The 17,600-nt window shown below is 41.9% G+C and overlaps 1 protein-coding gene across 2 annotated transcripts in view; it reads left to right on the top strand.

Moving 5' to 3' along the window:
* The window catches only part of man1a2 (mannosidase, alpha, class 1A, member 2), a 117,414-nt gene that overhangs the window by 85,356 nt on the left and 14,458 nt on the right, over window positions 1-17,600 (top strand). For both annotated transcript variants that reach the window (XM_076746405.1, XM_076746406.1), the window contains exons 7-9: window positions 4,226-4,320; window positions 7,805-7,928; window positions 8,111-8,204. In XM_076746405.1, coding sequence (XP_076602520.1) covers window positions 4,226-4,320; window positions 7,805-7,928; window positions 8,111-8,204 — 313 coding nt within the window. The remainder of the gene's footprint in view (window positions 1-4,225; window positions 4,321-7,804; window positions 7,929-8,110; window positions 8,205-17,600) is intronic.

Here is a 17,600-nt window from a genome sequence, read left to right as displayed (position 1 = left end):
GACGATTTCATCCAAAGCTTCTTACAGGACCATTGCACGCATTTTTAGCATGGCTGTTCCCAGTAGGAGTCAAACCTTTCACCCAGGCAGCGTTAACGTCATTCTCCTCCACAAGGGACACAAAACCAGCCTGTGTCCCCCTCTAACCCCCTCACTCCTCCTGCCATACTCTAAATCTGCTGTCTGGGAATTTGGCCCATCGAAACAAACAACCCGGCGGCCTCGGGCCACTGCTAATCCTGAAAGAGGGAGAGAATGCAGAGAAGAGGAATAGGGAAAGAGATGGAATGGGGAGAGTATCGAAAGATGGGGAGAGAGGACACTGCTAATGGAGCAGGAAAGGCAGAGAAGAGGATGAGAGATTTGTGGTCGGTTCTCTCTCTGATAGTATGAATGTAAGCACTAAGCCTCAGTGGTTTCTGGATTTTAGACTGACATTAGAGATTATATTTGAGTAATCTGATAAAACTATATTGGCTCATAACGCATACGATCCCTTAAATTTGCTTGTTAAAGTAATGAGAAATATGCTTTTCACTGCTCCCTGGTGGACAAACGGTGTAATGGCAGCAATGTTACCTCTAACTTATCTTTGACCTTTCTCATTGGCCAACGTATGTGCTCGTACTGAAACATCTGTGCTCTCTGATAACCGGCTGATAATATCACCCCCGCTTTTCATCCATGTGATGTTTGCGTTGGTGCGTGCTCTCAAACAATGTGTCAGACCAAATTTATTGCCGAACCTCGTCTTGTTTCCCAGTTGTGTGTTTCAAATGTTTATTCATGTGTGTATGTGTTCAGTGAGAGAGCACGTCCTTCAAGCATCGATCTCGCGGCGTATTGTAATGCATGTAATGCATTTTAAAAGGCTGAACAGACCTGGAGGGAGAATGATAGAAGCGGACAACAACCTGTCTGACAAGATCCCTATATTGAATTTTGTAATATTTCTCCTATTTTTATATTTCAGGGTTGATACCTTAGCTGAGTTTTGATGCCATACAGTCACGCAAGAACTTTTCCTTACTAAAACAGACAAAATTTTGATTCAGTGAGGAACTTTCTGATCAGAGGATAAGTTATGAAGATTAGGAATCTGACCACATAGTTGAAGTATTTAGGTACTGGAGAGTTACTCTGTGCTACAGACAGAATTACTCATGTTTGGTACACAGCTGTGCACGCACATATATAAGAAATATAAAGAAAATGTACAAGCACCAATTAATCAGACTGTCTGTCCTCCTCTCCGTCTCTCAGCAGACTTTCTTCCTTTAACCAATAAAACCACCTCCGTTGTTTCTATAGAAGGCCTGTTTGCCTTTTCATAAGAACAGCCTTCATCTGTGCCTGTAGATGAAAGCAGTGGAGGAAGATGATTATCATGAGCTGAGGAGTTTTATCTGTCAAGGCGACTGGCCGCCTCCTCTGTAGGGCTGTTTGGATCCGGTCCCTGCTTGATGACATCAGCAGCAGACTTGCCAATAAAACGCAGTGGTGTTTGTTAAGGACCTCAGTGCGGCGAGCAGAATCAGTGGAGGAGGTTTATGATGACTGGGCAGACATGAGCAAGCACAAACACACACATACAGCCTGACACATTAAAGCTTTCAAGCCTGTCACATGCACTTGCAGCTGAGATGCAGATGGTGATAACAAATAGATGCCTTCTTCAAATCTGTAGACATACATTGTCAGTCTGGGGTGAGGCCATGAGGGAGGATCACACAGTGTACAGACTGCACTGTTGTCCTGTCCTGACCTGTAGACAGGCAGCAAACACTGGCTAGCCAGCTGTCTGCAGACACCATGCTGATGTCTTATTAGGAAACACTCTGTAGTGCTTCTGAGGAGAGCAGGTGAATTAGTGAACTTTAAAGTTTCCACCCTGGATGTGCCTGAAGAGATTATTAAGGTGGATTCCCGTGCTCCACCCAGTCGACATGTTCCGTAGTTACATGGTTTATTGTAAAGGATGACTTGCATATGTAAAATGCGCAGACCTATGAGGGCCTTGCAATTGGTCAAGATGTAAAAATCATGTTTTTGTATTTTTTACATATGTGCGTAAACAACAATCAAATCAGGAATCATTTAAAAAAAGAGAGGTTTTTTTTTTTTTTTTTTATTTTGTTGCCATATGGCCCAGCCACCGTCACACTCTGTCGCTGTGATCCCGTCTCATTCTCAAGACTCATATTTCTCCTTCCCGTTCCCGCTCCTTCCACATCCTCCTCACATGCGGGCCTATATCTGTGTCTGTTTGGCTACATTGTTCTTCCTCTCCCTCGTCTTGGCTGTGTCTGGATTTGTCCCCTGTTTAACTCCACAGTTTGACCTCCAAGTCTTCTGTAAGATGTCCCACTGGCTGCTTAAGTATTCTGCAAACACCAGCATGTGTTATTGCTCCCTCCCACTTTGTGAGACAGCAGGAATTTTCCATAGATCTGGTCTCTCTATAAAACTGCTCAGCCCTGACAGATTGTGTTGATGAATCAGCCTTCGTCTGCCCCGTGTTAAAGTGCTTTTCTCTGTGGCGCTGCTTTGCCTGACTGCTGTCTGCAAGTTGTACAACTCCCTCTTCGTACATTTATCCCAGAACTGTCCTTCAGAAGTAAAATATACATGGCAAATCTTAAAAAATGCCGGGAACTGGCAGTCTTGCTCCATTTGCTTTCCAGTGTTTTTGTGGGCTTTTCTGACAACTTGGATCAAAATGTAGGTAGCCGTGGAGGCAAGCTGTAAAATGTTGGACTGTAAAGTGGCAGCTGCTGGCAGTCTGCTATTTAGAATGTAGTCAGATTGTACAGTCAGTAAAAGTACTTCTGTAATAACACATTTCATCGTCCCTCAAGCAGCTTGCACATACTGTGGAGTTTTTCTTTCCAAGAGAGCAACACTAGACTATGTTTCCCAAGCACTAGTGCTCCAGAATTTGGGCATTTATGCACAGCTTTTTGTCAGCTCTGTGAAGGCTTATATTTGTGTCGCCGGGCACCACTTGTGTTAATTGTTGTATTTGGATTCATGTTTTCCTCAGCACATGGTTCATGAATGCCAAGTTTTCATCTGTGTGACTGCTGTCACAGCTCTTCCAGTCTATATCCTGCTGTGTATGTTTAGTTTACTGATTTGCACTTCATGCTGGGAATAATTGGATTTTTTTAAGTAAGCTTCATGTTTTGCTTTCGACGTAAATGTAACGGCCTTGTGAGGATACATATTTTTCTGCATTTATTACACCCTCTAAAGGTGTCCCTCAAATGACAATTCAGCTGAAATTGCTAATAAATTTTGCATTTCAAAGCAAATAAAGTTGTAACAAGGAAAGAAAACATATATGTCTGTCAGTTCTCAGTTCTACTAGTCAGTTGTATAAGTTGCATAGGTGGTCTTTGATCGAATTAAATAACCATGAATGAAAGAAAATTTACCAAAAACCTGTCATGAAAAATGAGTTCTAGGAAGCAACACTGAAATGAATAGAACTTAGCCACTCACTAGTCAGCCTGCTTTATATTATCTGCGTATTTGCTGTTTGCTCTGAATGTTATCATGAGTTGTCTGCCTTCTAAGCACTTTTCCACCATCCACAGTAACATCTCTGCAGTATACGCTCATGTGCAGGGAGTTCAGCGGCAGAGTAACCTTAGTTTCCTTCTATTGGTTTGATTGGCATGCTGAGAAAAGAACAAGGGCTGCAGCAGATTTTTCTAGGCCTTCATCTGTCAGACGAGTGCAAGAACTTGTGTAATCTCAAAACGAACACATGTCCATTCCTCGCCATCAGTCTCTGTAAATTAAACGCCAGTCACGATAATAGAAATCCAACTCTGACTGTGTACTTTGGTATCTCACTCTGCTCAGTCAGTGTAGTTTGACCTCCATGCTTTTCTTCTAGACATCTCTGTGGTGTTCTGCAACATTTCATATTACTGCAGCGCAGTTTGAAGGGAGGTTTTGCATATATTAGTCTGCTGGTGTCCTCCATAAATCTGTTGGGCTCTGACACTCTGTGGCCATCATTTAGCAATCGTTTGTCTCCTGACATCTCACTCTGCTTATTTGTTTGGTTGTTGGCAGTTGTGTTTTGCTTGTACCTGTCAGCTGTTTGCAGAATATTAAGCAGGAGAAGTTGATGGACTGCAGGTGAACGTGATTAAAGGTAACCAATTTTAAAGGTAAACTCTCCTTTTCTCTCCTCCTCCATCTCTCTCTCCAGGTATTCAAGCTGAAAGCGGTCCAGCTAGCCGAGAAGCTGCTTCCTGCCTTTAACACCCCCACAGGAATCCCTTGGGCCATGGTCAACCTGAAGAGGTCAGTGACACTGCCACTGAACACCTCGTCCAGCTAGCTGGCCTGAGATGAATCCAAAGTGAGATGTGCCACTCGATATCACTAACAGTTGACCGAGCAGCCTGGAACAGAGTCTGCTGTGACTTGACTGGCAGATTGCTCCTTGCACAAATGTTTTGTCAATTGAATCTTTTTTTTTTTTTGTCTCTTCACTCTTTCGTCCAGTGGAAACTGGCAGTAAACACAACGCTGACGCGTGTTGCTTGTTTACACATCCAGCAGATACAGAACAACATTATCATTTATTTGGAGTCGTGCTTTTGGTCGCCAAGTCCGATATTCACTCTCTTCGACCTCTGCTTTGGTCTCTACCAACTCCAGATCTGGCTCCTGTTCCACTGTGTTCACCAGCTACTCAGGTGATAAATGTCTGTGCGTTCGACTGGCGTCTTTCACATGCTAGTGATCATGTGATCCAATCTAAAAGTATTGATTAATGCTGTTAGTATTGAGGTATTGAACGGTCTTAAATACCCTTAAAGATCACAGTTTTAACCACACAGTTTTTATTGGGTTTTTCCACTTTTGTGTTAAAACAGAATTAGGTTTGTACATTATGTAAAACATTTTAATACTGTAGGTCTGCCTCACAAATACACTCTTCATGTTACTATACTGCCTATTTATACTCCATCAACTCAATCACAAAGTGTGTTTTGGTTTTAAAATTGCTCTTAAAAAGTCATTTGTCCTCTTTGTGCATTATGTCCATAAGAGGGCAAACCAATACAATTAGAGACATAGTTGGATATTATTTCAAAATGAACATGTCTAAAAGATCTGTATACCTACACATTACAAAATACAGAAATACGATTACGTCCTGCACCATATTGTTGAATTATTCACTCATTTCTGCTTGATCCACATTTCATTTTCAATGAAAGTGAAGTTGAAAAGTTAAAAAACATTTTGCTAGTCCATGTCTTCTGGAAGATTTCAGTGTCGCAGTCAAATGAGAGAAGTTGTGGTCAAATGTTATCTGATAATGGGCCCTTTTTCCCCATGCTTTTGTGTCCAAGTGACAAATGGACAAATGGAGTCCAAACTTTTTGAGCTTTTTCCAGTATTTAGCGAGAGTGCAGCAGCCGGCAGCCACAGAACAGGCTGCACTGTAATCCCTCTGGGCATTTGGGCACCATCATTGTACGTCCACTGGTAGTGATTTTGGCACTGACGGGCTCAGATTGTGATTCGAAGTGTCTGACAGCATTATGGAATGAATCTGACAGAGACAGACCTGCTTGTTAAAGAGTAAGATCATTTTTGTTTAACCAGAAACAGCCGCTCTCGCAATTTTGTCATCTTACAACACACTTCATTCAAACTCGAAAAACAAAATAAACCTCATGAAAACCATCTTGGTTCGTCTTACCACTGTTCCAACAATCAGCACCTGGTCTGCTTTGGTTGAAATAAACTTAATTCAGCGAATCAGAAGAGGAGCGAGGGAGAGGGCGGACGTCAGAGAAGCAGCCAGAATATTATCACATCAAACTCTGGAGTTATTTTCAGCACACGTTGTGATACAGTCGCTGTGGTTGTGCCACTTTTTTCACAAATTTTCACAGTCAAATGTCTGTTTTTCACAATTCATTTACAACCCCGACTCCATGAGGCATGAGCCAAAGAGAACCGGCACCCACTCTTAGAAAAACAGCTCCATAGAGTTAACAGAGATCAGAACTCCACAGTGTGCCTGTTTCTGATACGGTTGCATGGCTTTCCAGTAAACACACACACGCAAATTTGTCTGAATAATGCCTGTCCACACCACCACACTGTCAGGCTTTGGCGATTTTCAGCCAACCACCGCCAGTCCAGCAACAGCCGATTGACAGTATATTCACGTAGGTGTGTGTACGCCACACCTGGTCAGTGCTAGGGTTAGGGTAAGGTTTAGGTTTAGGCAAGTAGTAGTTATGAATAGGGTTAGGGTGTGTGATGGAAGTGATGGAAAGTGTGTGTGTGTGTGTGTGTGTGTGTGTGTGTGTGTGTGTGTGTGTGTGTGTGTGTGTGTGTGTGTGAGAGTGTGAGAGGGAGAGAGGGAGAGAGATGGAGCAAGGCTTTTGAGTCTTCAGGATAGTTTTTGGACCCTATGTGAACAGACAGCAAAAAAAGTCTTAAAGAAGTGTGAAATTCAGCTTCTCTAAACTTTTAGTCGCCCGTTAGCCTTCAGCCTGTAACAGTGGTCCACTTTGCTATTGTAGCTCGGCCTGAAGTGGAACATTACCATAGCATTTCCATCCCTTTCTGTTCCTCTTATTGGTTTCTACTGCCTTTTTGTGATTTCATTGTACCTGTGAAGAGAAAGTGTGTGTGTGTGTGTGTGTGTGTGTGTGTGTGTGTGTGTGTGCGCCTTTTTATGCATACGTGTGTGTGTTCTCTTTTTATCTCCTTCCATTTCCCACTGTGCTGTGTGATGTCAATTCACTTACTCAGTGAAGGAAACAATGAAATGAAATAGAATTGCTCTATCAACCCGCAGGCTACTTTGTTGCTAAGCACCCTGGTTTGGTGTGTGTGTGTGCGCGTGGCAGGTTGTTGAGGATGTGTGTGGTACAAGCGAAAGCCTTCTTTTTGCGAGGTAATTTTAATTTGTTAGAGAGTAGACCTTTTGCATTTTGTCTTAATCTACCACAAGACAAAAACACACTGGAGAAAATGCAGCTACACGTGTTCATAGAGACGCAGATGCTCCGTGGAATAATTGTACTCACAGGAATTCAATCTGAACGGAAAGCAGGAACAGGCGACACATCTGTCGCCCTGCACGCCCCCCTCCTCACCCACAGGCACACACCCACAACTTGCAACCCTCATGCAGTTCCAGATGCCTCCTGTGTCACATGTGGTCATGTGTAAATGTCATGTTACCTGTTGCACAGGCAGCACTCAATCCAAGTCTTACACTGCTGTGTTTGATTAGAGTGAAGAATATACGTGCTGCTTTGGTGTTGTCATAAAGATCATTTACAGGGTTCAGTTATAGTGATTACATTTTCAATACATTGTTTAGCAGAAGATCAGCCAAACATGACTCAATGGTCAAGATTAACGCATTTGATCTTTTTTCATCATTTCACATTTTCTCATTTTTAAACGCTAGAAGCTCTTAACTGGGGAGTTTTTAGATTTCTTTTTAAGATTTTTCAGAATTGTACTTCACCAAGTCATTATGGCCCGGTGACTCTCACAACCTGGCAAAATACGTGTTGAGTCATCTGTCTGTCAGCTCGGGCACAGACATGGTCATTTTGTTCTATGGGCCAGCTAGAACCTTTATTACTCTCTTTTATTGGCAGTATAGAGTTCTAATCTTTGTTTTTTCGTCTGAACCACTCACTGTATTTTTCTGTCTGCCCTCCATGACCAACGCTCTTCTCTTTCCTCTTGTCTTCTTTCTCTGTCCTCATTGTCTTTTCTCCTTTCTTCACCCTTCCAGTGGTGTTGGTCGTAACTGGGGTTGGGCATCTGCAGGCAGCAGCATCTTGGCTGAGTTTGGGACTCTCCACATGGAGTTTGTTCACCTCACGTACCTGACAGGGAACCCTGCCTATTACCAGAAGGTAGAAATAATATTGCCCATGTGTGTGTGTTGTGTCTGGATGTGCTTATATTTGTACAGTTGCATGTGCACTGCTGCAACATGTCTGCATGTTTGCTTTGTAATACCAAAAAATAGCCTTTTTGGAAGGTGAAGACTCTGTGCTTTGATGAAAACTCCCCTTGTGTCTGGTGCTGATTACAGGTGATGCACATCCGCAAGCTGCTAGCCAAAATGGACAGACCCAACGGGCTCTACCCAAACTACCTGAATCCCCGCACTGGCCGCTGGGGCCAACGTAAGTACACCTTTTGGTTCAGATTGACGAGCAGAAAGCAGCAGCATTTGCATCAAAACATTTTATTCAAGAGTGTCTTTGGCATTAAATCACTGCTTCTCATTCAAGTGTTTACACAAGTGGTTAATACCTAAAAATTGTGAGTGTATTTTCACTCCCTTTTGTAGTTATAAGGACCTTTTCAGAGAAAAGAAAATGTAATTTCAGTTGCTGTGACGGTATTTTTGTTTTCGTTGAAATTTAAAGAATATATCTGCGGCACTGATTCACAAACAGCTAACTGGGAGAAAACTGTCTTGTGAGCCTCAAAAGATCATGTAGTAGAAGTGCTATGAAGAGAAGGAGGCGAAATCAACACTAAGTGAAGGATAAAGGAGTAGAATGGATCTTCTTTAATGAGAACAAATTGAAGCGAGTAGAGGAAGATGGAAGAGGGGCAACACAGTATTCCCGGTATATTGATTACATTTTGGCAGCGTGCCCAGGGAAATTAACAGCTCACTGAGTGAAGTAAGATGTGCATTAGCACTCCATTCTTGCTCTGAAACCTGCCACCTCCGGTAAAAGTCATTTTCAACACATATATATAATTAAAGCAGGTGAAACACCACAGCTGTTGGTTAGCAACACCTACAGTAGTTTACTCTCTCACTCAGCTTGACACTGGTGATGGACACACAACCAGTGCGACTGTGGTCACACTGAGGAAATGTCAGCCATGATTAAAAGGCAAGTGTGGAAACCAGTGGAATTTATCGGATAAGTTCTCAGTTTGAGAGGAATTCTGCTGGCAAGTTTTTATCGAGCGCGTTTGTCCTACTTGGACGTCTCGCACAATAGATTGGCTCTCATTTTAATCCATGCAGCTCTGTCTGCACAGGTTCCCTGCAGGCTCGTGTTTCATCCGTGTCTCACAGCTACAACCAGTATGATCGACCTGCAGAGCTGGAGAGCCTCTGCAGTTCCAGACCCACAGTTTTACATGTCTGCAACACCAATTTTATTTCCTTTTTTAAACTTTATCAGCAATACTAATATTACAATATGTTGCCAGTTTTGGACACTTTATTGAGGCGTTCTCAAAACATGAACCACACCTGAGATAATAATAATAAAATGAGTTATAATAACAGTAGTACTCCTGCTTCTTAGTTAAATGCTATTTAATTACATGAATGTCGGCTAAAGAACATGAAAAGCAAAATGTGCATCCGTACACAACATAACATTGCTACAGATATTAGTTATTAGCTGACAGTTTTTTGTTCAAATTTAGAGAGTGAGCAAGTGAGAAGGCTGAAAAAGACAAGCCTCTAATTACTGATTATATGTCTATTCTGTGCCATGAAAGGGAAAGATGTGTTATTCAGTGTTAACAGAATGGCATGAAAATGCAATGGGTGGGGAACGAATGATATGCAGTAACAACCAACTGTGTGTGTGACGCTTGTGTGCAGCTGATCTGCTGTTTCCAAGGCATACAATGTATGTAGTCACAGAGCAGCCTGCACACACCAGGACGAGCTGACACAATATTTTTTATAGAAAGGAAAGGAATAGCTTATTGTACTACATTTGCCTAATTTACAAGACAGATATTAAAAAAAGATTGTACACAGCTTCCACAAAGTTTATAAAGTTTTGGGTAACTCAACTCACAAACCTCTGTGATTTTTTAAGGGAGTCTGGGGATGATTTGCCGCCACCTCAATTTACTCACATGCAGGTTTTGGTCTGGAGAACAGAGATCCTATCTCAATGAAAACAAAGAGCGCATTAAAAACACCAGGTGTAAACACAAAGGCAAGATTGGATTGTTTATTATCCAGATAACATATCTGGATACAGATTCTTTTTTTTGATACCAGGTGTAAATGAGGGGAAAATCTGTTTTTCCAGTAGGATTTTAAATGCACATTCTGAAAGCAGTTGGACCTGAAGACTCTGGGTATTGGCCTGCTGACATGAGCGCTGCTCCAGTGAACTCATGTGCCAGATTTTCTTTCCTGACTTTGCTGAGCTCGTCCTGAGCTGCAGCGTGGTGTCAGCGCCATGATCCATCCTCCAAACATTTATTCAGAATAATCTACATTTTCTTTCAAACACGGAGTCTGAATGTTTGTGCCTTTCCTCTGACATTACGTGGCACATTTCAAGTTATCACCCAAGCTTTTGCAAGGGAATATTAAATGTTCCTTTTTGTTTATTTTTCAGCTTTTCAGTGCAGATAGTTTTGAACCTGAAAAGGTGTTTAGCTTAGACTAAGATGCTGGATGACAGATGCGTGGAGGACCACGGTTTTGTTATCATAACATTCCAACGGAATATTGAAACACTGTGGATATTAAAGTAGAAGTATTTCTCTAAAGTGAGTGTTGAAGTTTTGGCCTGTCAGATGCGGGTATCTGCGCAGATTTACTCTTTAGTTTGGCGAAAGGAAATGAAAAGATGAAATCAGTTCAAAATTGAATATATTGTGTTGTTTTCATTTGTCCGGGAGGGGGTGAGTGGCTTCATAAGAGATATTAAATCTATTCAATTTCACAAATAAATGGGATATGAGCAATAGGCATGCATAGACTAGAAGCTCAGAGGAGAATAGAAAACCAAAGATGGTACCGCTCTTATAGCAAAGTACTATTTTTAACAACTGCTGTGGTCTAGCAAGATGAAGTCTCTGTTTTATTTGTTTTACTTGTCTACAAAACAAATGGAGAGCACTCATGGATGGATGGATAAATGGACGGGCTCATTAATGGATGGATAGGTGGCTTGGCAGTCTGACTGATGCACTTGTAAGTGCACAGACTTTGGACCAAATTCAGGGGAAATAAATGGATGGAAGATGGAGGGAAGGTGGATTGATTGATGTACTGATGAGTACATTAACAGATGGATGGTTAGCTGGAGAGCTGCATGACTGGGCAGGTGATGACGGATGTTTTATGTTTGCTTCTCTGTATGTGTGTCAGTCGTTTTTTTCTGGATATATTTGAGTCATGAGAAAACAGTTTTTGTTCCCGTGCATCCTTGTGCGTTTCTGCACGTGTCTTCATGAGCACATCAACAGTGCCTTTGTGCAAATATAGTTACTGTGTGTATGTGTGTTGTGGTCTTAAGCTGGGACACATTAATTAGCTGCCATTCCACCATGTCGCTTTAACCAGCTCGGCTGATTACAGTAAAGCAGCAGTGGTTTTAATTAAAGGTCATCGCTCTTCCAGAGCCAACCTGACCTGCTGCAGAGGGTCCGTGGTACAATTAGAAGGAGGGAGAGGGTCAGATTAATGGAATTAATTACTGTAAAAATCAAAGGGGCTTAGCATAAAAATACTATATATATACTTCATATTGTGAGCTCTGAAGTAATTGAGTGGGGACAGTGTTTGTCCGCTGTATATTATTTGTAGGTGCCTGTAGCTGCACGACTCTTTGCAGTGCGTTCTGGGAAAGAAAAAAATAGCTTTGGAGGGAGTACCAGAAAATGCAGAATCCTCACAAACAGGCACATCAGAAAGAATAGGAAAGAAAAAAGGAGTAGTTGTCGTGCTTGCTAGATTCTCTGATTACTTGAATACTGAATGCTGTGAATACTTCACATTGTACTCACACCAACAACAAACATCCATAACAGTCCATGTTGTAATGTTGTCTTGTGGAAAATGAAACCAAGACCAAGCTGCTTTTTGTTTGCTTGTGTTCAGGCATTGTGACTTTGACTCAAATCGTTGAACAGTCAAGGCCCTCCCTTCTCTCTTGTGCTCTGTGTATCTTGTTTCAGTCCAGGGTGGCTGCGGCTCCTTAAACCCTCTGGGGTCTAAGGGCATTTTCTCAATGCTTATATATCTTCTTGTATATCATCTCTTTGTGAAAGCATACCTTTACTCTTGTAGACAAGTTGTTTTGATGCTTGAAATGGGTTCGCCAAAGTCCAAGGTTCACAAAAGCCGTGGAATGTACGAATGAAATAAAAGATAAATACATAATAAATGTCTGAAATCAGTTTTTTGTTGGCTTTTTGAGTAGAAGCGTGACTCTACAAACACCAAATTTTAGAGGACTCATATAGAACGGGCCTGAATAATGACTTCATGCTACACATCAAGCTTCATGAGATGTCTGCAAATGATGATGCTACACAGTGAAGTAACACTGTTATGAGTCAGTTCTTAATCTGGTGTGTATATGATAAACCAGCCAGCCTGTGTTTCAGTGAGAAACCACAAACCAGCGTCTGGTATGGAGTTGAGGCGACAAAATCCCATGTGTATGGAAATGCAGTTTATCCTTATGGATTATGTTGATGTTAAATTGACCAGACTGTCGACATATGATGCCTTTTATCACATGTTTCTAGAGTAATGTTTTTCTGCCGACAGGCAAGGAATGTCATGTTTCTTAAAGGGAGTTTGGCACAATGTTTTCCCCAGAGAGAGCAGGAAGCTTTGGTTTAATTCAAATACTTAGCTGGCTGTCACTCTAAGCAGTCATGCCTGTGATTATGCATAACCTTAAACCATAATATATCTATATATAATAAGATAAAAATTCACCCCCATGCAGTTGTGCTTAATGGTAAAATTAGCTATAGAGACCAAATCCTGCAAGACATGGACAAGATGCCCCCTTGTTTAACCCTATGTAGGGGTTGGTTAAGTACTATTACTGACCTGTCCCTTTGTCAGCATTTGGAAGGACCTGTTGTGCTTTTAAATTTGGATTCCACTGAAAAAGTTGAAGCTAGTTAACCTAGCTTGCTAACTTAACTGTAGCACTGATGCCCATGAGATGTTACTTTCTGCTCATTTTTACACCTGCTGAGACATCAGCAGGTGTTGGAATTTTTGTGTCCGTGCCCATACAGATATCGCACATGTCTGATTTTTAACCAAATTCTTCTGGAGAATACTAAGGTAGGGGATTTTACTGTGCCAGAAAATTAAATGAACTTTACATTTCACCTTTTTGGTCATTGAAATTTTGACCAAATAAGAAGAATAATAACTGTATATACTGTTTTCTTAACAAAAATAAATTTTAATGTCACTTTGACTTCAATGTTTTTGTGTGCAATCAGTGTGCGTTTACATGTTCACAGTCAATTAGACATTTGGTAAGAGGAAGGCTTTCAAACCTCAGGAGACAAACATCACTTTATCGCTTGTCTTGTTAAACACGTTTTAATCAACGATACAAACTTCAGTAAAGCAGCACTAAAGATCCTTTCCAGTGGTTGCTCACAGCGCTGTCATGATACCATGATTATCAGTCAGAGATTCAGGAAGGCAGAAAATTACAGCGCATTAGAAGTCTCTTTTCGGATAAATACACAGTGTGCCAGACGTGTTGTTGTGCAGCGTGATTGTTATGTGCATATTTTTGAACACCTGTAACTGCTGCAGAGTGGAACAGGGACATGCCACATCCATTTAAATCTATTACAGGACCATTTAGAGTTAGCTTTCAGGACTGAGTGGAGGCAGCACGGCTGTCTCATGTTGGATTTCTGTGGAATCTTGGCACAAAATGCACATAAGCCAGCAGCCAGAATCTACCTGCAGCGGGAGCATCTGCATCAGCTGCTGTGGCAAGTACACAACCACAATTCGGAGGTTTTGTTATCTCCTTAAACGGTCTAATTGGTTTGTAAAAGTGAGCATTTATTTTACCTTGCCTGTCACAGACAATACATTGTCTTACACCCTGGTTGAGATGTGTGTGTGTGGGTGTCTGTGTGGGTGTATGTGAGAGAGTTTTCTTTGTGTTTGAGCACTGGGTGAGAAATACACTTATGTGAATGCGTGCCTGTGTTTGAGACAGTGTGTTAAATGTTTTAAGGGTGTAAGTATGTGTGCAAATGTATCACTGTGTGTTCATTTGTGTGTGTCTCTTATCGTGGAGTGTAGGTGTGTAGGCAGTAGTTAAGCCAGACTAATGAGGAATGAGGCTGAGCTCCTCTTAATGAGATCCTGCTGTGACTGACAGCCTTATTACCACACACTCCTCTGTCTTACTGTAACACCATGCTGCCTACACACACACACACACACCACCCTCTCCCTCTTAACCTGCTCACCAGCACTCTTCTTTGCCCACACGTAAACACGGCAGTCTGTCAGATGCTGTTGTCTTCATCGCTGGAAATCAGTCTGATTGTAACATGGTGTTTAACAGAGGTCCAGCTTTGCTAATGTACAGTAAAATCTACTGTCTCCAAACAGCAGGCATGTAGGTACAAACAGTACAGTACAGCAGAAGAGGCCTCAGACTCTGTGCTTTTGTTGCCTATCGATGTCTTCTTGGAGTCTGATGATCAGAATGTGTGTTTGGTGTCACTCCATCATTTGATCTGCTGGCCTCTCCTGCTTTGAAGGCGTCTTGCTGCTGTCTCAGTAGCTAAGTTGATAAGAATTTACCAAATTTTAAGATTTGTGGCAGACTATGATAAACAGGCTGCATACAAGCAGCTTTTATTTTAACAGTCCACTATTAGCCTAACAAGGTGTTCAACAGCAGCGACAACAACTGTGGAGATGAATATTTAGCTGTTTTCTCTTTAGGACTGTAGGACTGTTTAGGTCTGTAATTTTCTTAATTTTCAGAGATTTGTCAGTTGACTTATGGCAGTACACAGTAGTCGTGTTGATCTCCAGGCACTGGAGCAGGATAAAGATATCTGTATTTGTAATCCTGTCTACAAAGCTTTTTTAGCTCAGTTGTTTCCAACACTTTTCCAACATTTTGACACCTGTACAGGATTTGCAAATAATGATTTTTTTTTGTAAGTCACATTGACGAGTGCGGTGCGTGAACGTGATCCAGAAAGTAGAAAATAAACTCGGCTGATCTTTGCTGTTGTCTTCCCCATCGGGATGGGTGCTGCATAGAAACGAGCTGTATTGTTGCACAGATGTTATTAGTATTACCTCAGCAGCCTGTGCCCGTGACCTGGGTTTTAAATGGGAGTGTGTTTGAAGCTTTGTGAAGACGTCTCCTTGTGTACATGCATCTTTCCGTCTGCGGTTTAGTGTGCTTTTGAAGCCGCCTCCTCAGCAGACCCTGCCTTTGATTGACAGGCGCTCCCTGCATGACCCTGATCCTTTGATTGGCAGAAAAATAATGGAGGAGAGAGGAGTTTTGGGAGTGTGTGGGTGGATGCTAAGTTGAAAGAGTGTGGGAGTGATTGTGAAACAGGGTAAGGTAGAAGATTCAGGAAAAATATGAAAAAGACCAGACAGAAGTTGAACGAGCTCTTCCTGTTCCAGTTGGTGTTTTAATCTGCGTCGCCTTGTTATTTTCCTCTTTCCATTCATGAACTGTCCCGTGTAAAGGGCCAGTTGGAGCTGTGGGTGGGATACTATCTTTATTCTGATTTCGCTCCGACTTGTTATTTGTGTTGCGCTCCCTGTGATACCTCAGGGTCCATGCTTGAAACAAGTGGTTTTGCTTTCATGTGCCCTCACTTCAGATGTGTTTTTGCATATTTTATTGTAAAAATCAAACAATGGCTCAGTCAGCCAGGAGATTGGCAAACAGAGATAGCGAGACAATGCAAGATGAGCACAGCAAGAGATTATTCAGGGCTAGGTAGGAGTCTGATTATTTACAGGCTGAAATAGACAAGAACCTCTGAGAAAAGCTTGTGGACAGCGAGCAGGAAGTTTGTGTGAAAACATCACATGGATAAACAGTCAGTCGTCTCTCAAGGGCACAAACTTTGAGGCAATTTGTACACTGAGGTATAGAGTGTACATTGTGTGCACACTCAGGGTGCTTGTATTGATGTTGAGCAAGAATAAGGTATTATTTTTGTTTAAACAATTTTAGAGTGACAAAAAGGAAAGGACTGTGCATAAAAGATTTGAGCCCTCACTTAACAAGGTCTCAGACCTTAATCAGCTTGTTAGGGCTATGGTTGTTCACAGTCATTGTCTGGAAAGGTCAAGTGATGCAAATTTGAAAGATTTAAAAATACTCTTGATTCCTCAAACCTTGTCTCAACAATCAGCAGCCATGGGCTCCTCTAATCAGCGGCCTAGTACTCTGAAAATTCAAATAATTGATGCCCACAAAGCACTTGAAGGATATAAGATGGTAAAGAAGATTCATCAGAAGAAAACTTTTGTGCGCCCTAACCACAAAATTCAGTGACGGAAGTTTGCAAAGGCACGTCTAAACAAGCCAGATGCATTTTGAAAACGAGTCCTGTGGACTGATGAAGTTCAGATAGAACTTTTTGGCTGCAGTGAGCAAACATATGTTTGGAGAAAAAAGGTGCAAAATTTCATGAAGGAACACCTCTCCAACTGTTAATCACGGGGGTGGATCAATCATGCTTTGGGCTTGTGTTGCAGCCAGTGGCACGGGGAGCATTTCACTGGTGGAGAGAAGAATGCATTCCATGGAATTAGATGCCAGCAAATTCTGCAATCAATCCTTAAAACGTCTGTAGAGAAGCTGCAGATGAAAAGAGGATGAATTCTACAACAGGGTAATGATCCTAAACACACCTCAAAGTCCTCAAATCTTTAACTTTATGCCACTGGAAATCAGGTCAACTTTTACTCACTTAGCTATTCACAGAAAATTTGACCAAACTCATGCCTGTCACTGTACATGCCCTGGCAGTATCATCAGGTTGTGTTCAGAAGGTCTTCGTGGTTAAAATTTGGTTCAGTTAACCAAAGTCTCTCCTCAAGAAACTTCCACCACTGCAAAATCAGGTAACTTTTGAAACTTTGGCACTTCTATCATCTATGTTCTGAAAGTTTTTCCTACCACGCTCACTATGTTATCAGTCAAATTGAGCTACGCTTGAGCTATCCCCCGCTCTGCTATGAATTGACATTAAGCAGGATAGAAATGATAATAATGGCATTCAGCACAGTGCATCCATCCCTCCATCCATTCGTTTTCTGTTGCTTATCTGGGTCAGTTCACAGTGGCAGCATGCTAAATCAAGCAGTCAAATGTCTTTCTTCCCAACCATATACTCCAGCATAATCCCTCCTAGTTAGAATAGCATCTGAAATTGATCCAGTGTGTTTTGAGTTAGCCCTTTGCTCACTTCCTACATGGACATGCCTTGAAAACCTCCACACGAAAGGGGCATCCTGTTTAAATATCCGAACCACCTCAACTGGCTCCTTAAGCCAAGTACCAGTGGTTCTACACTGATGTCTTTGGGATTTCCGACCGCCTCACCATTAACCTAAAGGTGAGCCACTAGTGTCCACACACAAGAGTAAAGAGCTTGTCCACTGTGCTGCTGCCAGGTCTGAATCCTCATTGTTCCTCCTGAATATGAGGCTCAGCAGTTGATCAGAATCCCTGATAGAAGCTTTCCCCTCTGTGTGTGAGCACAAAAGGAAATGACCAAAAAACATATTTGTAAGT

Source organism: Chaetodon auriga, chromosome 13, assembly GCF_051107435.1.
Source record: "Chaetodon auriga isolate fChaAug3 chromosome 13, fChaAug3.hap1, whole genome shotgun sequence".
Taxonomy (NCBI): domain Eukaryota; kingdom Metazoa; phylum Chordata; class Actinopteri; order Chaetodontiformes; family Chaetodontidae; genus Chaetodon; species Chaetodon auriga.
This window is presented reverse-complemented; position numbering and strand designations above follow the sequence as displayed.